Source organism: Papaver somniferum, unplaced genomic scaffold (assembly GCF_003573695.1).
Source record: "Papaver somniferum cultivar HN1 unplaced genomic scaffold, ASM357369v1 unplaced-scaffold_117, whole genome shotgun sequence".
Classification (NCBI taxonomy): Eukaryota; Viridiplantae; Streptophyta; class Magnoliopsida; order Ranunculales; family Papaveraceae; genus Papaver; species Papaver somniferum.
Genome location: NW_020620714.1, coordinates 7,397,379 through 7,418,720, shown reverse-complemented (window position 1 = coordinate 7,418,720; position 21,342 = coordinate 7,397,379). Strand labels below are relative to the sequence as shown.

The window sequence follows — 21,342 nt, the reverse complement described above, 5'->3', positions numbered from 1 at the left end:
TTTACGCCAGCACAAAACAAGACATGGCAGAAAAATTTAAGAAGGAGATGATGAAATAATATGAGATGACAGACTTAGGAATTATGCGATATTTTCTTGGGATTCAAGTAAAACAATCTCCAGAAGAAATATTCATTTCTCAAGAAAAATATGCGGAAGACTTACTGAAAAGGTTCAACATGATGGATTGCAAACCAATTGCAACTCCAATGGGTACCAATGAGAAATTTGGTAACAAATGATGGAGCGAAAAAAGTTGATCCAACCTTATTCAGAACTCTAGTCGGCTCACTGATATACTTAACAAATACAAGGCCAGACATCGTCAATGCAACCAGCATTGTTTCACGGTTTACGAGCGAGCCAAGCAAGTTACACTATGCCGCCGCAAAAAGAATTCTCCGATATATCAAGGGAACAAAGAATTTTGGCATCAAGTATACAAGAGAAAAAGATAATGATTTAATTGGCTTCACAGATAGCGATTGGGCAGGTTCTATTGAAGACCGAAAAAGCACATCAGGCTATGTTTTCTGTATGGGAACAAAAGTTATCTCTTAGAGTTCAAAAAAACAAAGTACGGTGGCATTATCGTCAGCCGAAGCAAAATACATAGCATCAACAAGCACTACAACAAAAGTCGCTTTTTGTGGAAAAATATTATGTCACGAAAACCAATTTTTTCGTTGCAAAAAGAATTCAGCGGCGCAAAAAATTTCATCACCTATAGTGAGTCGTTGAAAGTGTTTTGTGACATCCTTAAAAATCGTCACCGAATTTTTTTAATTAGTGACATATGTCATTTTGCCACCAAAACTATCTTTTCGTGAGCAAATAAAATTGACATTGTTCACTAATTTTGTGATGAAGGATTTTGTCACTCTAGGTATTTTTGGTGAGGAAAATGTTTTATCACTTAAAATAGCTTTAGCTGTGAAATTTTTTCGTCTCGAAATATACTTATAGTGAAGAAACAAATTCGTCACATAAAATAGTTTAGCCGTAAAATTTGTTCGTCTCAAAATGTACTTATAGTGAAGAAACAAGATCATCACATAAATAGTTTTAGTCGCGTAATTTATTCGTCTCAATATATACTTGTAGTGAAGAAACAAATTCGTCACATAAATAGTTTTAGCCATGAAATTTTTTCATCTCTAAAAAAATAATGGTTTAGCAGTTGAATAACTTTCGTCTCAAAATAAAAAATCAATAACAAAATTTAGTCGTCTCTAAAAATACGTATAGTGACCTATAGTGACCAATTAGGATCGTCTCTCTATGGTCATTTCAATAACAAATATCATCTTTTACCTGCAAATATAATCGTCTCCAAAATAATTTTTCAGACAGTCATTGTCTCAAAAATTATTAGAGACACAATACTACCCTCACCATAAATATTTTCAGATCATACCAAACTCGTCACCATTTTTTCTTTGGTGACTAGCCTACATTTATTATTACACAAAAAATAAATATAAACAAATAAAAATTTAAATAAATAATATAAGTTGAGTAAAAAATAATTACCCATTAAAATAAATTGTTTATACAGGATCCACACTAGAAAAAACCTGATAAATAAACTCTACCAATAACATCAGTTTAGGAAAAGAAAAAAAATACCAAGACTAAAACATTAATGTGACTGCATTCAACTTTCAGTTCCATCAGCCGTAATGTTGTTTAGCCCGAGAGAACGTATCATCATATCCTACATGTTTCTTATGACCTTTTCCCTATCTTCTTTCAACTTTTTGATAACCTCATTCTGGGCACATATTTGCTAATCCTAAGCTTGAATTCTATCAGCCTGCGCTTGTAGCATCTCATGAATTCCTTCATTGTTAGAAACAGTGGTCGCAGAACGACGTCGTCTTTGCTTTTTCTTTAAAACCTAAGCACATACTTTTGCCTCAGTGGGTGGTGTAGCTCCCGCTTCACTGCGTTGCCGCATTAGCGCTTTCATCGTGTCATACGCTCCCCGTAAGTTCTTTGATGTGGGTGTTGTGCCTGAAACATGAAAAAAGATTAGTTTTGTGGGAAGGTAGTAAATATAGTGTAATAATATAACATGCAAATGAGTTCAAAGAAAGGTTTCGAGAGTGCAAATAGAAGTCATGGAAAATATCATAAACATATTAACATTCCTGATCAATATGAACTATATGCCTTAGATCAGTCAGACAGATGGATATCATCTTCGCATAAATAAACATGGGGAGTAAACCAATACATAGTAATTGACAATTCCATGTTGTCAGAGCACCCAGTATGAGAATTCAACAATACATAAATCATATTTTCAAGCATGCAACCAGTAGTCTATTCTGCTTCATCATAGCATGCATATACATAGATAAATTTCTACAACGTTCATATGTTCATCTAACAAGGTTCATCGCCTCTTGATCACAAATGTGATGATATCAGCAAAGTCTTATTGACGACTCATAAGTAGTACTATCAGACACTTGTTTTCCTTCTCAAACTTTACTTATAACAAATTATGTATGACAAAACCTGGAAAATTGGATGATAAAATTGAGACCCTACACAGATTTTACAATAACGCATATTATGCAAAAGTGGGTGGAGTAAGCGCTGAAGAGATGAAAAAGATGGAAATCAATTCATTGTTCAACTTAGATTTCAGACTCCAAGTAACAGGGAGAACTTTCTAACACTACTGCTTGCAGTTAGAGAAGGTTGGGCCCAAGCAAGCTACCAAATAGACCTACCTACACATATACAAGGTGATCTGAGTTGTTGAAAAATGAAAAGCCTTAAATACTCAGTGAGTGTTATATAGTTTTGACACAAGAGTGTTACATAGTTAAAGCTCGCTAAAAAATTTAAACATTGCAAACCTAACATATATTTTGTGATTGTTGCTGACTTAAAAGTGTGCTACTCTTAACTACTAAAGTAAAAATGTTATCAACTCAAATACACATTGCGGGATCCGGAAAATATGCAATTAACAGATAAATTGAATGATTTTATAAGAAATTTACTTGGAATATCCTCAAACCACAATATTATGTTCATAATCATTAACGAATTAAGCATATTCATTGGAGTACGATGTTTGACAAATTACCCTCTTCAACACGGAAATAAACAGAACAAGAACAACAAAAACAAAAACCTTTAACACATATAACAAAAACAGGTTGACAGTAAAAAAACTACCATCACCGAGCAGTGGTTAAGATAATTTTCACACAATCTATGGGCAACCCACTTTGTATTAGCAGCAGTAGAACAATAGTAATTAACAGAACCACAATCAAAGTTTTAAACCAATGATAAATTAAGCTTATTCCTACCACTCAGCACAGATTGAAACAAACATATCCAACTAACAACAATAGTGATACAAAGAACCACAATCAAAGTTTCAAACAAATGATAAATGAAGCTTATTCCTACCACTGAGCACAGATTGAAACAAAAAGAATCAAAAACAACCAATATATCTGTGCTGGTGAATGAAGTAAAAGTCCCAAAAAAAGAAAGAAGGAAAAGTGATATGTACCCTCAGAAGATGATGTTGCTAGAGCTGGTTGTTCATTGTTGTTAACCATGTTTCACCTGGGCAATGAAAAACACCATGATTAAAAGAAAAACTGAGAAACCACGGGAAAAAGCATGAAAACATGATGATGCATATATTTTTTTAAAGCAACAAGATACAAAGGGAACACAAAGACCAAGAACAAACTTTAAGTTAGAGTTCTGAAAGTCTTTGAAATTAGGATAACCAAGGGATGGAATCAGCCTGAAATTAAGAGACCAAAGAATTACAAAATTAGTGTTTGCATGTATGATTTAACATATGAAATTGAAGAGTAATGTGATATCTAGAGAGAAAATACCTTCAATCAGTATCTTGTGATAACTTGATAACTTTGGGGTTGTATTTATAGAAGAGAAAATGGAAGATCAAGCGGGAAAGAATCCCGCCCAGCTTTTTTTCCTTTTGATTTACATGGCGCCAAAAATAATTGAAGATTAACCAAAATCGAAATGCTTTCTTAGATTGTATTTCTCTTATTTTGAGATAGAATTAGGGTTTTTCTGTTTATCCATATCTTCTTTCAAATAAGTGAAAATATTCTTCTCCCCTGAAATCGAAAATTCCATCCAAGATACTTCTTAACAAGGAAAATTAAACTGTTTGGATCGACTACATTCACTGACAACATTTGATCTGCTCATCTACCCCCGATTCAACCATTCATCCCCAAAAAAATATTCTGAAAATCTTTTATCTAAATCAAATCCGGGTTTATAGTCAAATCCCTTCCAAAAACAGTTCAGATATCTCTGTATTTTAGGTAATCCGTAACTAAAAAAATGAAATTTTATGTTTCTTAGGATAGAAAGGAAGGAGAAGACATTTTCTGGAGATTTCGATGAAAAAAGGAGATTTCTCCCATCATATACTAGAGAGTGATAAGGTGAAGCGAAGTGTAACATAACAGGTTACACTTTATTTATGAGCCGTTCAAATATCCATGTTACGCTTTGATGTCGTTGAACCAAATCAGGCGCATCGAAAATTCCTAAAAATATTTTGTAGTGAAACTATATCCTAGTAAAGGATATCATATGCTTTACGATGCAGCAAATTAAGATACAACAGAACCTCAGTTCCGATAGTAACTTGCCAAATGTTATACAAAATGATCAAAGGCTCATGCTTGTTCATTTTAAGCAAATATATCTTTCTTTTTTGATTATATGTCTTGTAATAAAACCTTATGGCTTTTATTTATCTTATAAATATTCATACTTGTAGTAGATTGGTACTAAAATATGTGTCGGAGTGCGTTTTCGGTAAAGAACTGACTTTCTAATTTCTGAAAAATGCTTCTTGACCTCATCGGGAGTTGCAGATGTATCTAGATTTATCCTCAAAGTAACTTTGAGGACTGTCAACTCTCAAGGAGAATGCACGTTTTGATATTGAGCAAATGACTTTCTACGATAATTTTAAGGCTATCGAGTGCATGTTATTACGTGCTAAGAAATTTCAGTGCACTGATAAATTCCGAGCTGGGATGCAAAGCCGAGTAGATTATATTACATATGTAGTTAAAATTTGTTTTAAGTTGATGAAATCACAAAGAAAATTTCGTTTAAAAAATCTTTGATCGAGTCTTTACCTTAATTACTTGCTCTTTGTTTGTAAGGTATACACGGAGAAACAAAAATGGCATTCTAGGAACTTACAACTCAGTTATTTACAGTGAGATTGTAGGATTATTGAAACAAATGAAAAGGTACCGAGCAAATTTTTATAAATGGTTAACAAATTTTATTCACACTAGAAAACTTTTGGAGTTAGAATGTAGATTCTTGGTTCACTAGAATTTTTTTAACATAGTAGCACATTATGCTTGTAGTTAAATTTGAATTTGATGAAAAAATTGAGTCACAAAGTAAATTTTGATTACAAATAACAATATACTACCTCCATTTCTGAAAAAGTGTTACTTCACTTTTTCATTTTAGCCTAAATTTAGGCCAAATTGAAAAAGTGAAAGTAACCATTTTCCAGAAATGGAGGGAGTATATTGTTTATATATGCATAATGACTACTTACATGATGGGAGGCTGATGAAGTACTCAACTCCTCGATCAAAAAAAGTGTGGACTAATTAGAGTGAAATTTGAGGAAATTCTAGTGAGATTGTAAGATATTATTAAAAGATATAAAAAGATATTGAGCAAATTTCAAGCCGGGTTAACAAGTTTTTGTCATACTAGTAAATTTGGGATGTACAATACCGGGTCACAAGATATTATTTTGACGCGATAATACATTCTTCTAATTAATTTTGAGTTTGATGAACACTTTGTATCTCAAAGAAAATTTTGATCCCATATGATATTGTTTTCAGTATATACATACATATATAATTTTTTTGTTTTATTTGTATACTAGATGACCACTTTTACAGTTGGAAGCCAATGAAGAACCCAGTTTATTGGAAAATATTATAGTGAGATTGTAAAATTATTGAAAGAAATGAGAAGATGCCGAGGATATTTCAAAACGAGTTAACAAATTTTTGTTTCACCGGAAGTTGGGATGTAGATTCTTGGGCTACTAAATAAATTTTTGGTGCAATACTACATTTATTCTTCAATTTAATTTTGAACTTTATGAAAATTTTGAGTCACATAAAAACTTTTAATTATAAATAATAATAGTATATTGTTTACAAATGCAAGGTATTTTTGAAGATGAGGTCATCGCATCAAATCATAAATATACATTTTAATTAATATATGAATATATGTTGAATTAAAGCATGATCACTCTCGGAACGGATTAGTGATTTGAATTTAGCTATTGCAAAGGTTGATTTTGAAAGGGTGTTTTAATAAAAGAATTGTCAGCCATGGTTCACCATATCAGGTACCAATATATATCATAGCGACCTCAAAAATACAAAGACGATACAAAAAAATGATTCAAAAAATGCATCACAGACATATATGGGATGTTCCTGAAATGGATGATGAAGAAGAAGACGAAGAAAATGTTTATCAACAAACTGGGGAAGTAACAGTATCATCAGTCATACAAGAAGATAATGTTGGGCTAGGTGAAGTCCACAGAGATAATATGTAGGAAGAGTTGGTAGATGCAGATATTGTAGCTGATGTACTTGCAAATGATGATGATGATGTGGATGATATTGATGTCGAGGAAGAAGATGAAACAGTGGTTGATTATAATGACTCAGGGGTGGACGAGGAAGACATTGTGCCAGTTGAGATGATTCATATTTAGAATATTAGTTATTTGCACTTTATTTACTTAAGTCTAATAATAATTTTGATTAGAAGAATAGCTTTTTATCTTTCAATGATTTCACAGTGGTTGGATGTCATATATATTTTATTGTTAGTTGGATTTCAACATTCTTCTTTGTCTGAAGTTCAGTTTCTGGTTTGACTTTTTTTCACAGTTTTTTTTTTCATCTTATTTTTCTGCAGTCTGGGAATTTACTGTTTGTCTGCGGGTGATGTTGCCAAGTATTTACTGTTTCAACTTGAACTGACAAAAATAGGAAATTATTGTCTAGGAAAAGGAAGGTTGGTTGCACCCGACACACCGCCGAATAGTATAAATGTGGTAGTACTCTAGCACCAGTTTTATAAAGCATTCTTTTCAATCTTTTCCCCTTAAATGACGTAAAGAAATGACGACTTGTATATTTCCCGTTATGAAAAATTACTTCGACAAGTAAATTGATTTTCTCTAATTTATAAGTTATTGTTAAAATTAAATATTATACTTTACATGGTAAATTACATTGTTATTACCAAAAATCTATTTTTTAGCAGCTATGTATTCTTTTATCACCATAAAGAATTCTTTGTGACAACATTTCAATAATCACTGAAATCACAAACTGCGGTGAAGTTATAGTGTCACTGAAAATGACTAAAGCGACAAAATCTAGTTCGCTGCAAGTGTTCTTACTTGTGACGATTAAAAGTTGTTACTATATAAGTATTTGCAATCAAACAAGCTGATGGTCACTAAAAATAAATATAGTGTCAAACATTTAGTTTCGTCACTATAAAATTAGTTAGTGACGAATTAATTTGGTCAGTATAATTTTTTTTTGTAACGAAATTAATAGATTATCACCAAAAAGATTTAATGTCAATTTTTTAGCATCATCACAATAAACTTAAATGGTGACAAACACATATAATCACAAAAAACTTATTAGTGACTAGACATTATTTCGTCTCTAACTGAAGTCACTAAAAAATTATCAATGACTAGACATTATTTCGTCTCTAACTGAAGTCACCAAAAAATTATTTTTGGTCACAATAACTAAGCTTTAGCAATGGAATATTCTTCGCCGCAAAAGCTATCGTCACCAAAGACATGTTTTCTTGTAGTGAAGTGCAGCATGTGAAGCAGTTTGGTTGAGAAGAATAATGACCGACCTACAACAAAGGCAAAATCAGCCGACAACTATATACTGTGACAATATGTCTACAATTGCAATGACAAGAAATCTAGTCTTCCACGGACGGACGAAGCATATAGAGCTACGACACCACTTCATCAGCGAACTGGTAGAAAACAAGGAAATTGAGCTCCAATTTTGTCCAACACAAGAACAAAATGCCGACATCTTCACAAAAGCAGTCACAGTGGACAAATTCAATCATTTTAGAAAAAAGCTTAACATCACAAATTAAGAGGGGGTGTTAAAAACATAAGTAATTTGTGACTATTCTAGAAAGCCCAATGAGTAAAGCCCAATAATCATCTACACTAAATAAAACCCAATACATGCTAGAATCTTCTAGGCCTTCTTTACATCAAGTATTATCTAGAGAATTCTTTTCTCTAGAATTTTCTTGTAATATCTAAGTTGAGAGTGTAAAGAAGAGTCTGGATAGAACTATCTAGAGAACTAATTAGTTGGTCATGAAGCCTAAAAATAGGCATAGGATGGATTCATTTGGGATCATCCAACAACAATCAAAAACTCAAGTGAGTAAACAAGAGTTAGAGTGAGAGCTAGAGTTTAGAGTAAGAGCCAAAGTGCCTCTTTGTAAACAACTAGTGTAAGCCAAAGTTGCTACACAAACCTCTTGTAATATTTTCATTTTCATATTAATATAAGCCTCACCTTTCAATTAACCAACCTCTCTTTCTAAATTCATTTCCATAAACCCATCACATTTCCGCATTGCGCGGACAGAGGCTTGGGGGAAATAATCTATCAGGAGAGATTCCAACTTCGTTAAGTAACCTTTCGTCGTCTCTTTCTCATCTTGATCTTCGTAAGAACCATTTGGAGGGAAGAATCCCAAACACTCTAAGCCAACTAACAAGATTAACACAGCTAGTTCTAGAGGTGAATAGGTTATCAGGTATTGTCCCTTCTTCACTCTATAATATCTCATTACTTGAAATCTTTTCATTGCTGGATAATCATCTCCATGGGAGTATTCCTTTTGATATTGGCTTCACACTTCCTAATCTCTGGTATTTTTCGGTTGCAATTAACAATTTCACTGGAACCGTACCAAGTTCATTTTCCAATTCGTCTAGGCTTAAGATTATACAATTAGGTCACAATAATTTAGTTGGATCAGTACGTTATAACCTTAGTAACTTAAAAAGTCTTGAAGTATTACATTTAAGATCCAATAAACTTGGTAGTGGAATGATCTGGATTTCCTCAATTCTCTAGTCCATTGTAGAAATTTGAGGTGGATAAATGTAAACGAGAATAATTTTGGTGGAGACTTACCTGGTTCTATAGCCAATATCACAACAAAACTTGACACACTAAATTTTGGAGATAATCAGATATATGGAAGTATTCCTGCAGGTATCCAGAATCTGTTAGGTTTAACTTCACTTACTTTGAGTTCAAACCAATTCATTGGAAATATTCCTCCAGGTATTGGGTACCTTCAAAATTTGGGATTATTCATTTGCAAGAGAACAAGTTTTCCGGCTCATTTCCGGCATCTTTCAGAAACTTAACACAATTGTTGCACCTTATTTTATATGGCAATAAGTTGAGAGGTTTAATTCCAGCAAGTCTTGGAGACTGCAATGCCTTGCAAGTTTTGGACTTGTCGGGCAATAGAAGTTGGTAACTTGAAAAATCTTGGGGGATTATACTTGTCCTTCAACAAATTATCTGGTGAAATCCCGAGTGCCATAGGTGAGTGTTTCGGCTTGGAATATCTTAATTTGGAAAATAACTTCTTCCAAGGAAACATTCCTCCATCGTTTACTTTATTAAAAGGTCTAGATCAAATAAGTCTTTCCCACAATAACTTGTCTGGCGCAATACCGAAAGGGTTTGAAAATCTTAGGCTCAGTATGTTAGATATATCATATAATAATCTAGAGGGAGAGGTACCAAAAGATGGGGTGTTTAAGAACATAAGTGAATTCTTATTTGAAGGGAATAATAAGCTTTGTGGTGGGATACGTGACTTGAAGCTGCCGAATTGCCCCATCCCAATGACACCAACTATGGAGAGCAAAGATGAGAAATCAAAGACAATTAAGATTATCAGCATAATAGATAGTTACTTTGGTTTTAATTTTAACTTTGCTTATGTTTTTTCTCTATATGTATTGGAGAAGGAAGTCAAAATTCATATTACCTTCGGGGTCTTTGGACGTGGATAATCGGCTTAAGAGTGTTTCTTACAATGAGCTTCTTAAAGCTACCAATGGATTTAATAATTCTACCAACTTGCTTGGTGTGGGAAGTTTTGGTTCTGTATATAAAGGAATTCTTCAAAAATATGAATCAAAACCTGTGCAGTGAAGGTTCTGCACCTTCAACAAAGAGGTGCAATTAAGAGTTTCTTGGCTGAATGTGAAGCTTTAAGGAGAGCTAGACATAGAAATTTACTCAAGATTATAACTTGTTGTTCGAGTACTGATTTTCATGGTAATTCTTTCAAAGCTCTGGTTTTTGAGTTCATGGTTAATGGGAGCCTAGAAAATTGGTTGCATCCGGCTGAAGTTGACACAAGTAATGATGATCAGTTATATGAAAAAATTCTGAACCTGGAAAGAAGATTGAGCATTGCAGTCGATGTTGCTTCTGCATTAAAATATCTTCACCATGATTCTGAATCACCAATTGTGCACTGTGATGTGAAGCCGAGTAATGTCCTTCTTGATGATGTGGGTGATTTTGGCTTGGCTAAATTCCTTTTTATTCCCCCAAGTAATTCTAGACGCCTGAATGAACAAGACGCAAGCTAAATTGCAATAAAAGGCTCCATCGGTTATGTTTCTCCAGGTAAAAATTTATTTTTATTTGCAATTGTTATACACATGGTAGTTAAATTAGAATCAACTGCATTTGAATGTGTTGCGAAGTGTCCACACATGGTGATGTGTATAGCTATGGGGTCTTTTTGCTGGTCATTAAGAAAAAGGAATTTAGGGTTCTTCAAAAACCGTGTATATGTGGTTATTGTTGTTGATTGGCAGGATGTTTTTATTTCCATGGATCTTTGAGAGGAAAAACACGAGAGGGAAAGAGAGATATCTGATTTTTAGGGCTAGGGTTTGGACTTTTTCCTTTTTCACTACAAAGATGAGTTGAAGTTGAGGACAATTATTCTTTTTATAAGGCGGGATTTGAAATCCAAACCGTTCAATTTAGGGTTTAATGGAGATCGTGGATTTGTTTTGACTACTTGATTCAGCGACTCAGGACTCGCACGTATTTTATCACTGACCATAATTGCTGACCGGAGTATCTGTCGACGGCTGAGTTTGAAATTTTTTACCGCAACCATGTTAACAGAAAGGCCCCTGAGAAAATTGGGCCTGAGACCATAAAGAAGCCAACAAAATTTACTGAAGTTAGTGTAAGCAAATAGAACCTACATAGAACTGTCCTGTTGAAGTATGCAAGAAATATTGTAGCTGCAGAGGTTTACCATTTATATACACTAACTTTTCCCTCCTGCTTTGTGAGCTCTCAAATATGCAAAACAAAATCTCACAGCTGCTTGTTATTCTTGTAATTGGCAAAAAAATTCCTAAGTCAGTTCTAAGACGGTAAAATCAAATACATCAGACATCTCCTATCTTTTCCCTCATGTTCTCCAACATTTTCTTCCTATATGTAGCATCTCTAATCAAAAAGATTTCAGTACCTATTCTATCCCTCATAAGTAACCCGAAGGCACAATCCAGGTAATCAGTGCTAAAACTATCCACTTTCGTAAGTTCTTCACGGAGTTGCAATCCGATTGATAAAGGGCCCACAGACTTCGAAAGTTTGTAGATGAAGGTGTTTGTCATTTCCTGAATCATATCTTTCGTCATACTCTCGCATACCTTCTTTTCATCTGATATACCTTCACTTTCGTCTTTGTCAGAGTAATCATTTCTATGTGAACCACCAACTTCATTAATCTCTTTAGGTTTCAGGCAATCGAATCCACCTGCAGTTGAACCTCTTATAGCATGATGATCACCAAAAAATTATACTTAACTTCACAAAATCCCACTTCGGCCCTCTATGGCGCAAACTCTTGTACTTTTTGTTTGCTATCTGAAACAAAAAGAACATTCATGTTTCAAGGAATACGAACAGAAAAGTGTGCATATATTTGTGTACATAAAGCATAAAAAACTAGCAAAATGTGTGAGCTGACAGACTTATGGTCAGATGATCTTCAAATGATCAGGCCAACAAGGCTTTCAGTTCATATGGATAAGAAGTATCAGAGACTTAGAGCAAACATATACAGGGAATTACTGATACAGAAATGATAACCTATTAGCTGATATATAGGTTATCAGCAACACTTAGACTACCAGTTGCACTAACAAATAAACGTGACAATTGAATAACCTATTTGCACCTCAGAAGGCAGGTTCATCTCAAAAGTGGGTTTTTGCAGATGTGCCAATTTGTTCATTACCTCACATACTTTCAGCAGTTCCCCTAATCTCTTGAGCCATGCAACAAAGTGAAATAGATGTAACTTGACATTATGTGAGTCACATGTCGAATTCCCTTTAAACAAATCCAAACATTGAGCCTTATGAAAGACTAAGCTCTCAAGTTTGGTCTTCAAAAGCTTTGAGGCAATAAAAAAATTGGCTACCCTTTCAAAGAAGGTTACATTAAGATTGAAGTGGAAACCTAAAAATCAGATAACTAGGGTTATACCAGATGATAATCTATGGACAACACACTACATAAGATCACCATACACGACACAAATGCTAAGAAAATCAGGATATAAAATTTCAGTTTCAATCAAATTAATTAGTAAACAACAAAAAATCCTTAAAAGGGGATTACTTACATTTACCGCAAGAAATTCATTCCATTGTTCATCAGATGCCACGACATTTTGTTTGATCGGACACCATCGAAAATTACTCTTTTCTTTTAACTCAAGAAATCTTCGATACTCAATTCCCATAACACCAAGTCTATAATCTATTTGCTTTCTTGAAAATTCTTTATGAGTCTTTTGAGATATTGCATCTGTTACTACCTTCCACACATTATCCTCCCATGCATCTCCATGCTTCTTACCCTCTGTAGCTTGATCAACCAAGGTGTCAAGAAGAATATTATTTTTGGCCGTGGTCCATCTAACAACTTTGCCTTTCCACTCATTATGAACTTTTGAGCTGGACTCAGTCGCCATGCTTAAAGCTGTTGAAATACACAAATGAGCAAACATGCATAAATAACAAGACTATATTGAAAACCATAAAGCAGTATCATATTGACACCGAATGGTAACATGAATTTCATCTATCAACAGTCATTTGTTAACAATATGACAAATGAGAAATACAAATTGTTTCCTGTCATTAGTTTCAACTGTAACCCTACAATGGCATACCACAATCAATTAGATAATACGTTCCTTCTCATAGTAATATCAGCAAACATCCTATAATCAATATTGAACCCATCAAGCAGGTTCTGCACAATTTTTCGATTGGCTTCCTTGTGCATAGACAATATTAATCGACAGAATCACAGAACGATGTTAGCTCACAGGGTTTGAAATCCAACCCAATACGCTGCTTAAATTAGGCAAGCACCTAGAAAACAACACTATATTGGATATCAAAAAACATAGCCAGCAAAACAATAACATGAATTTCATCTCTTAACAGTCAGTTGTTAACAATATGACAAACGAGAAATACAAATATTTATCAGTCATTAGTTTCAACTGTAACCCTACAAAGACATAACACAATCAATTCAATAATGTGTTCCTTCGAATAGTAAAATCAGCAAACAAACTATTATCTAAGTTGAACAAATCTAGCATGTGCTGCTCTATTTCTAGATTGGCTTCATTGTGCAAAAACAATATTAGTTGACAAAAAAATGTCACCTTACAGGGTTTAAAATCCAATTCAATACCCTGCTTAAAATCAGCCAACATCCTATTATCTACGTTGAACCCATGTAGCATGTTCTGCTCTATTTGTCAATTGGCTTCATTAGGAAGAAACAATATTAATTGAAAACCATGTCAGCTCACAGGGTTTGAAATCCAACCCAATACCCCGCTTAAATTAGGCAACCATCTAAATGCAAGTTGGGTTTGAAATCTCCTTTACCAACTATGGTTCAAACAACACAGATTTCAGTAATTCAGTGCAGGTTCTTATCCATCCACTACATACACCACTTTAATTTCAAAAACGGTAGACACTACATCAATTTCATGTGAGCTACACGCATTATGCTGTGACTTTTGGATCCACACCCAAAAAACCACCAGATCATGGCATTCCCCACAACCGGTTCATCATCCGACAAATGCGAGCTACCTATCAAGGTTACTTCTACTTAGCAAACATGCACAATTTTGGTAGCTATAGCAGCCCCGCTACTTATACCTAAAGGTCCTAAAATGCTAAACAATATGACAAACGAGAAATCCAAATTTTTCCCAGTTATTAATTTCAACTGTAACCCTACAATGGCATAACACAATCAATTAGATAATACGTCCCTTCTAATAGTAAAATCAGCAAAAATCATCTAGCATGCTCTGCACTATTTGTCAATTGGCTTCCTTGTGCATAGACAATATTAATTGACAGAATCACAGAACAATGTTAGCTCATAGGGTTTGAAATCCAACCCAATAACCTGCTTAAATTAGGAAACCACCTAGACAACAACACTAAAACCAAAAAACAATCACATATTGCCAGCGAAAGGATAACATGAATTTCATCTCTTAACAGTCAGTTGTTAACAATATGACAAACGAGAAATACAAATTTTTATCAGTCATTAGCTTCAACTGTAAGCCTACAAAGACATAACATAATCAATTCAATAATGCGTTCCTTCGAACAGTAAAATCAGCAAGCATACTATTATCTACGTTGAATCCATCTAGAATGTTCTGCTCTATTTGTCAATTGGCTTCATTGTGCAGAAACAATATTAATTGACAAAACAATATTAACTCACAGGGTTTGAAATTCAACCCGATACCCTGCTTAAATTAGCAACCACCTAAATGCCAGGGGTGTCAAACTTCCTTTACCATCTATGGTTCAAACAACACAGGTTCAAAATTTTGTGCTGCTTGTTATTATCCATCCGCAACATACACCACTTCAGTTTCAAAAACAATAAACACTACACCAGTTTCATGCGAGCTACACGCGTTATGCTGTGGCATTTGGATCCCACATCCTAAAACCACCAGATAATTGCATTCACCGCGAAGGGTTCGTCCTCTGACAAACGCAGGCTCCCTACCAAAGTTACATGCTAGATATAGCAGCCCCACTACTTGCACCTAAAGTCCTAAACTGTTAAAAATAATCCTGAATGCTCTAATGTGAGAACAACAAAATCCAGAATGCTCTAATAGAATCAAACCTATCAAATTTGACAACCCAATGTGAGAACACCCGAATTAATTCACAATATATCCTAAGCAATTACAAAGAAAGATAGAGAGACAGACACTTATAATGTTCGTCCGATTTATCCTTCGTTTCCGCCGCTTCAACAACCTCCATTCCTTTTCTCCTAACGTCAGCACCACTCATTAACCATTCTTCAAGCGACCCTCCTCCTTCATTTTCCCTTGATTGATTAATCACCCCATCCCCATCATCACCCTTCACCTTCACAACCTTCTCGCCAAGTGATTTAAAAGGATCAGGACTACTCTCAACTCTACTTAACCAATTATTATTACCATCCCTCCTAAATCGATTCTTCTTCCGTGTACAATAATAATGCACATTGTCTTTATGTGTATGAAGCTTACTTAAACTAGAACTAATCTCATTTCTATCATCATCTTCATCAGGCTTCTTCAAATTAACAACCTCACCAAGTGATTCAAAAGGATCACCACCAGCTTCAACATCACTCTCGATTCTATTCAACCAATTGTTATTATTACAATTACCCCTAAATCGATTCTTCACTTGACCTAAACTAGTACTAATTTCATTCCTATCACTCTCTTCAACCTCCTGAACTGAAAGTTTCGGGTAATAATCACGAGGAGTCTGCCGAGAAACTGCACGTGAATCATCGAAATTAAGGCAGGTATTGTTATCTTAATGTACCCTGGAATCTCTCAATCAACTCAGTCAAGTAACAAATCTGAAGACTCAACAACCAAGTCTGGTCAGCAACAATAAGATCCGACTAATAACATGGGATAGTTATCTTTATTTAGAATATCTTGTTATCTCAATGTACTTATCTCTAATATAAATAGAAGTGTTTCATCTCCCCAAGTTCTGTGGAAGTCATTCCTCCAAAATATATGTTCTAAGTTGGTATCAGCCAGAGATCCAACCCACGCTTCTCTTTCAAAAACCGAAAAAAAAACTAAAAAAAATCTTCAAAAAAAAAAAAAATTCAAAACCACTTTCATATCAGCATCCAAACACTCAAATCCCCTCATTCTTCCACTGTGAAAGAAATAATATACCCCTAATCTGCTCATCAAAATACTTCAGAGAGTTTTAAACTCTACATCATCTTTAGGTGTTTGTTTTTCACCCATATCACCAGTTCCATGACCTACTTTACTCACATCATCCATCCATTTTACCTGCAACACAAGTCTCTATCACCAAATCATAACAATTCACCACCGCCATTAACACCGTTTTCTGCTAAGAAAGCTGGTTCACATGTCTCTAGCTAGTGGCAAGGCCATGTATCAACACTTTACATCTGGTATTAAAAACATTCTTAAAAACCAGTTCTAAACAAATTTCAATACCAAAACACATGTAACCATTACCAATTACATCTGTTAACCAACACAGATCAGTACTACCAATTGAAGAGGTATTTCGACTATCTCACACAACCATTTGAAGAGGTACTTTGATTATCTCACATTATGAATTTGAAGAGAAACACCAATTTTCTCATACAACAGTTTGAGGGGCAGTTACAAGTTCGTTTCATAAGTTCAAAAGATCAACAAGAAATTTTTCACAAAGATTTTGTGTGCACCAAGGTTTCACTTTATAAGAGACAAGTTGCACATCCGTAAACTCCAGTACAACTTGAAGGGGGGTGTTAAGGCAGGTAGTGTGGTGTACCCTGGAATCTCTCAATCAACTCAGTCAAGTAACAAATCTGAAGACTCAACAACCAAGTCTGGTCAGCAACAATAAGATCCGACTAATAACATGGGATAGTTATCTTTATTTAGAATATATTGTTATCTCAATGTACTTATCTCTAATATAAATAGAAGTGTTTCATCTCCCCAAGTTCTGTGGAAGTCATTCGTCCAAAATATATGTTCTAAGTACTCTCTTCAACCTCCTGAACTGAAAGTTTCGGGTAATAATCACGAGGAGTCTGCCGAGAAACTGCACGTGAATCATCGAAATTAAATCTACGATTATCTCCAAAGAATTTTACTACTTTTTCTTGGAATTCCTTGGGATTATTATCGAGAAATGATGAGGGTGAAGGGGTTTTTGGTGGTGGTAGTTTTAGGGGTGCGCGGTTGGACTCCTTAATGCCTTTGAAAATTGAAGGTAATGGTGATGAATCTGTGGTTTCTTCATCGGAAGTAGTAGAATCTGGTAATGAATCGGTAGTGGAAGAGAAGAATTTGGTGATTGATTTAGGGTTTTGATGGAGGATTCGAGATTTTGATGATCTTAGTTGCAGAGCCATTGCCCAGGGGAGGAGAGCAAGGGATTTTGGGGAAAAAATGATAAACCCAGGTTTTGGTTGTTGAGGGACCAGATAGCAAATACGGGGTTCGGGTCGGCGAGGTTGACTGACTATGTGGCTCTATGAGTAGGGAGGACTATGCCTACGCATAGAAACCTATACCTAAAGATATTTTGAAACATGTAATGATGCCCATGAGCCGTGGCAACAACACATGTATTAGAATCTGAACCATTGTAGTCAATTCCGATTTTCGGTCTGTCATGGTTGAGATCGAGAAACCGAAATAATTTTATTTTGAGGCGGTTTCAGAATAATTATTAAAATTTTATTTTCAAATTTTATATTTGTAGTATGTATATTAAATATTTTTTACACGTTGCATCAGTTAAATTGTATATGAATATAATGAAATATCACACCAAATTTTTTTTACAAAAAACAAGTATTCATATTTATTCATAATAGTAGAAAATCCAAGATCTATACAAATTTAAAAGTGGAAACACAAGAGAAATAACTTTCAAACAAGATTTCGACCAAGTTTTGTCTCGGGAAAATCAGACATCTCGCTACCTTGATTTTCAAAACCGTAATGTCTTGCAACATCTCGGCCATCTCGACTGAGATTGACTATATTATCAGACTATACAAAAAAAAACACAAATAATCAGTGAGATTTACAGTTTTAGGGAGGTACGTGTTAATTGTTTGCATACACTCTTAAAAGTTGTTTATTAATTTTAAAACACAAAAAATAGGAAATAAGTTGTGAAAAAAACCTTTTTTACTTTTGATTTTCGTATTAACTTGTTTTTCCGCCTTCTGATATCAAAACACCTTCTTAGAGCCTTTGTTAAAATAACTAATCTATAAGAACAAAGATTTAGTTTATAGTGCTTACAGAAAGATATATCATAGTGGAAATGGTATTTATTTGCTCAGTTGAATGTCTCGGAATACTTTATTTTCGTTTTAAATAACTGTAACTTTTGGGGAGCCTTATTATACTCTGTTTTCTTGCCTTTTCTTTTCAGTTGATAACAACTTTCCGGGATTGTTGCGGCCTGATTTTTTTGTTGGATTTCTCAAGTATTGTGCCAGATAAAAAATAAATTGCAGTGATATAACAAAATGGGAAAAAATAGATAGTATGAACAAAAAAATATTTAGAACATAGAGATGATAATCTCGATGAGTTACATCGTTAAACAACTATTTCTTGCTTGGGTAGGGAATATGATTGAAGTTGGTTATTAATTTATAAAATAATTAAAAAAAAAATAGTTAGGGAATAAAAATGGATATTGGCTTCTAAAAACCAGAAAATGAGGTAGGGAATAAGTTGTGAAACAAATCTTTTTTACTTTTGATTTTTCGTTTAACTTGTTGTTCTTCCTTCTGATATCAAAACACCTTGTTAGAGTTTATGTTAAAATAACTAATCTAGAAGAACACCGATTTGGTTTAGTGTTTACAAAAAGATATCATTATTTATTATAGTGGAAAACGTGGTTTTATTCGCTCAGTTGAATAGCTTCCAATAGTTTATTTTCGTTTTAAATAACTATGAGTTTCGGGAAGCCTTATTGGACTCTGTTTTCTTGCCTTTTGTTTTTAGTTGATAATAATTTTTCGGGACTGTATTGGCCTGATTTTCTTGTTGTCTTTCTCAACTATTGTTGAAAAATAAAAAAAAGTGTAGATAACAAAATGGGAGAAAGATATATTAGGCACACAAAAAATATTTAAAACATAGTGATAATAATCTCGATGATTTACATCATTAAAACAACTATTTCTTGCTTGTTTCACAACAACAAGCACAAAACCTAATTGGTATGAATAGACCGATGAATCTATCACCTTTACTTGGTTTTCTCTACTAGTCTCATTGCGAATTATTAGTGTTGGTAGAGTCTGTATTTCCTTAATCATGCAATTTTTCAATATTGGTATCTTTAGTAACTCTTTAGCAATTAAATTTTTCGTTGTATTTCTGATTATTGGTTTAAGTTTTGTAACCTTTGTATTAGCACTAGTATCTTTTAGTACTAAATCCTTTAGGGAAGACTATTGGATATCACTTCAGTTTGAGATCAAGGATAAAAACTCAAGTTGGGGATATGGATAACACTGGAGAACAAAGAGATAGAGAAGATATTGAAAAGACGAGGGTACCCAAATATACCTCAATCTAAAACTTTTACACCTATAAGTCCTTTCTTCCGAAAGTGATTGTCTATGGACTGAGTTGAGACAATACAACTAATCGGTATCACACTTCGAGTGATCGACTATGGATACGAGATCGAGAAAATACAATCAACGAAGTGTGTTTACTTGATATTAGGTTCGGACTTAACCAAACTCTAAGGGATAACTTATCATTGTGTATTATACTTCTAATTATAATAAAACAATTATAATTGCGGAAATAGAAAAGTAAAAGACACAACAATATTTTTTTAACGAGGAAACCGCAAATACAGAAAACCCCGGGACCTAGTCCAGATTGAATACTCTCAGAATTAAGCCGCTTTACAAAATATAAACCAACTTCGTATAGTTGAGACCAAGCAACTAACCCTATAGTTCACTTAGTTTCCTCAGTATCCCTGCTCCTCCAACTTCTAATAAGTCACGCCGAAACAAGTACTGTGCACACAAAATATTATGACCCCATAAAGTCTTCTTGTCTTGAAATCTTCTTTGATCTTCAATAAACACATGCACACAATCAACTTGAATCTCTTGTAATTAATCACAAACAGAACGGAGTCTGTTAACTTTTGATTATCACAAAACGTCTTTAGATATACAAACAGTTCTAAAGATCCCCATCGAAATTTCGATCTAGTTTGAGTGAATCTTATATCAGAAGAGAAGATTCTCAAGAATACACAAAATAGGTGCAATCAAAGTTCAACCACCTTTAGTCAATCAAATCAATCGAAAACTAATAATAAACCGCAATTATCTATCGAAAAAGTGCACACCAAAGATTATGAACCCAAAAAGTGTTCTTGTCTTCAAATCTTCTTTGATCTTCAATAAACACCTGCAAACAATCAACTTGAATCTCTTGTGATCAATCACACACAGAACGGAGTCTGTTAACGTTGGATTATCACACGATGTCTTTAGATATACAAACAGTTTTAAAGATCCCCGACGAAACTTCGATATAGTTTGAGTGAATCTTATATCAGAAAAAAAGATTCTCAAGAATAAAGAAACTAGGTGCAATCAAAGTTCAACCACCGTTAGTCAATCAAATCAATCGAAAATTAATAATAAACCGCAATTATCTAGTTTCCCACCAATGGTACTAATAGAGCTTCTCAATCCCAAAGAAGTCTTTAAACCGAGCGACCGTAAGCGATTTATACTAATTAGGGTACTCTCCACTCCGATAGGCGGCTCCACCAGTAACAACAAAACTGAGGTAGTTTTGCTGGATCTGAGGATTAGTTTGCAAGAGAAGCAAACTTCAGTATTTACAGACAAGGAAGTTAAGACACCAAGGAATTTCCACAACCGAATATTCTCAAAGATATGCAATAAACACAGAATCGATCTTCAGAATTCCTGGAAATGCTTTGTCCAA

At 34.1% G+C, this 21,342-nt stretch overlaps 1 protein-coding gene, 1 long non-coding RNA gene and 1 pseudogene across 2 annotated transcripts; 1 reads left to right on the top strand and 2 right to left on the bottom strand.

Annotated features, from left to right (window-relative positions):
• Window positions 1–1,567: 1,567 nt before the first annotated feature.
• LOC113329428 lies at window positions 1,568–4,347 on the bottom strand. The gene is made up of 4 exons (XR_003349876.1): window positions 3,885–4,347; window positions 3,731–3,787; window positions 3,545–3,600; window positions 1,568–2,016 (listed from the first exon to the last, which is right to left on the bottom strand). It is a non-coding gene; the product is annotated as an uncharacterized LOC113329428 (long non-coding RNA).
• A 5,807-nt stretch (window positions 4,348–10,154) lies between these two features.
• Window positions 10,155–11,059, top strand: LOC113329751 (annotated as a pseudogene).
• A 420-nt stretch (window positions 11,060–11,479) lies between these two features.
• Window positions 11,480–17,732, bottom strand: LOC113329892. The gene is made up of 4 exons (XM_026576715.1): window positions 17,370–17,732; window positions 15,532–16,048; window positions 12,871–13,229; window positions 11,480–12,107 (listed from the first exon to the last, which is right to left on the bottom strand). The coding sequence occupies exons 1-4, from the start codon at window positions 17,730–17,732 to the stop codon at window positions 12,027–12,029; spliced, it is 1,320 nt and encodes a 439-aa protein (XP_026432500.1). The 3' UTR covers window positions 11,480–12,026.
• Between the last annotated feature and the right edge of the window lie 3,610 nt (window positions 17,733–21,342).

Bases quoted from the DNA above. Each gene is read 5' to 3' on its own strand.
- LOC113329892 (XM_026576715.1), bottom strand. From the start codon at position 17,732: ATGGCTCTGCAACTAAGATCATCAAAATCTCGAATCCTCCATCAAAAC. The intron at 13,230-15,531 runs GTCTGTCTCTCT...GTATTTCAACAG, and splicing joins ATCGGACGAACATTATAAGT to CTTTAAGCATGGCGACTGAG. The intron at 12,108-12,870 runs GTAAGTAATCCC...TTTTTGTTTCAG, and splicing joins ATGAATTTCTTGCGGTAAAT to ATAGCAAACAAAAAGTACAA.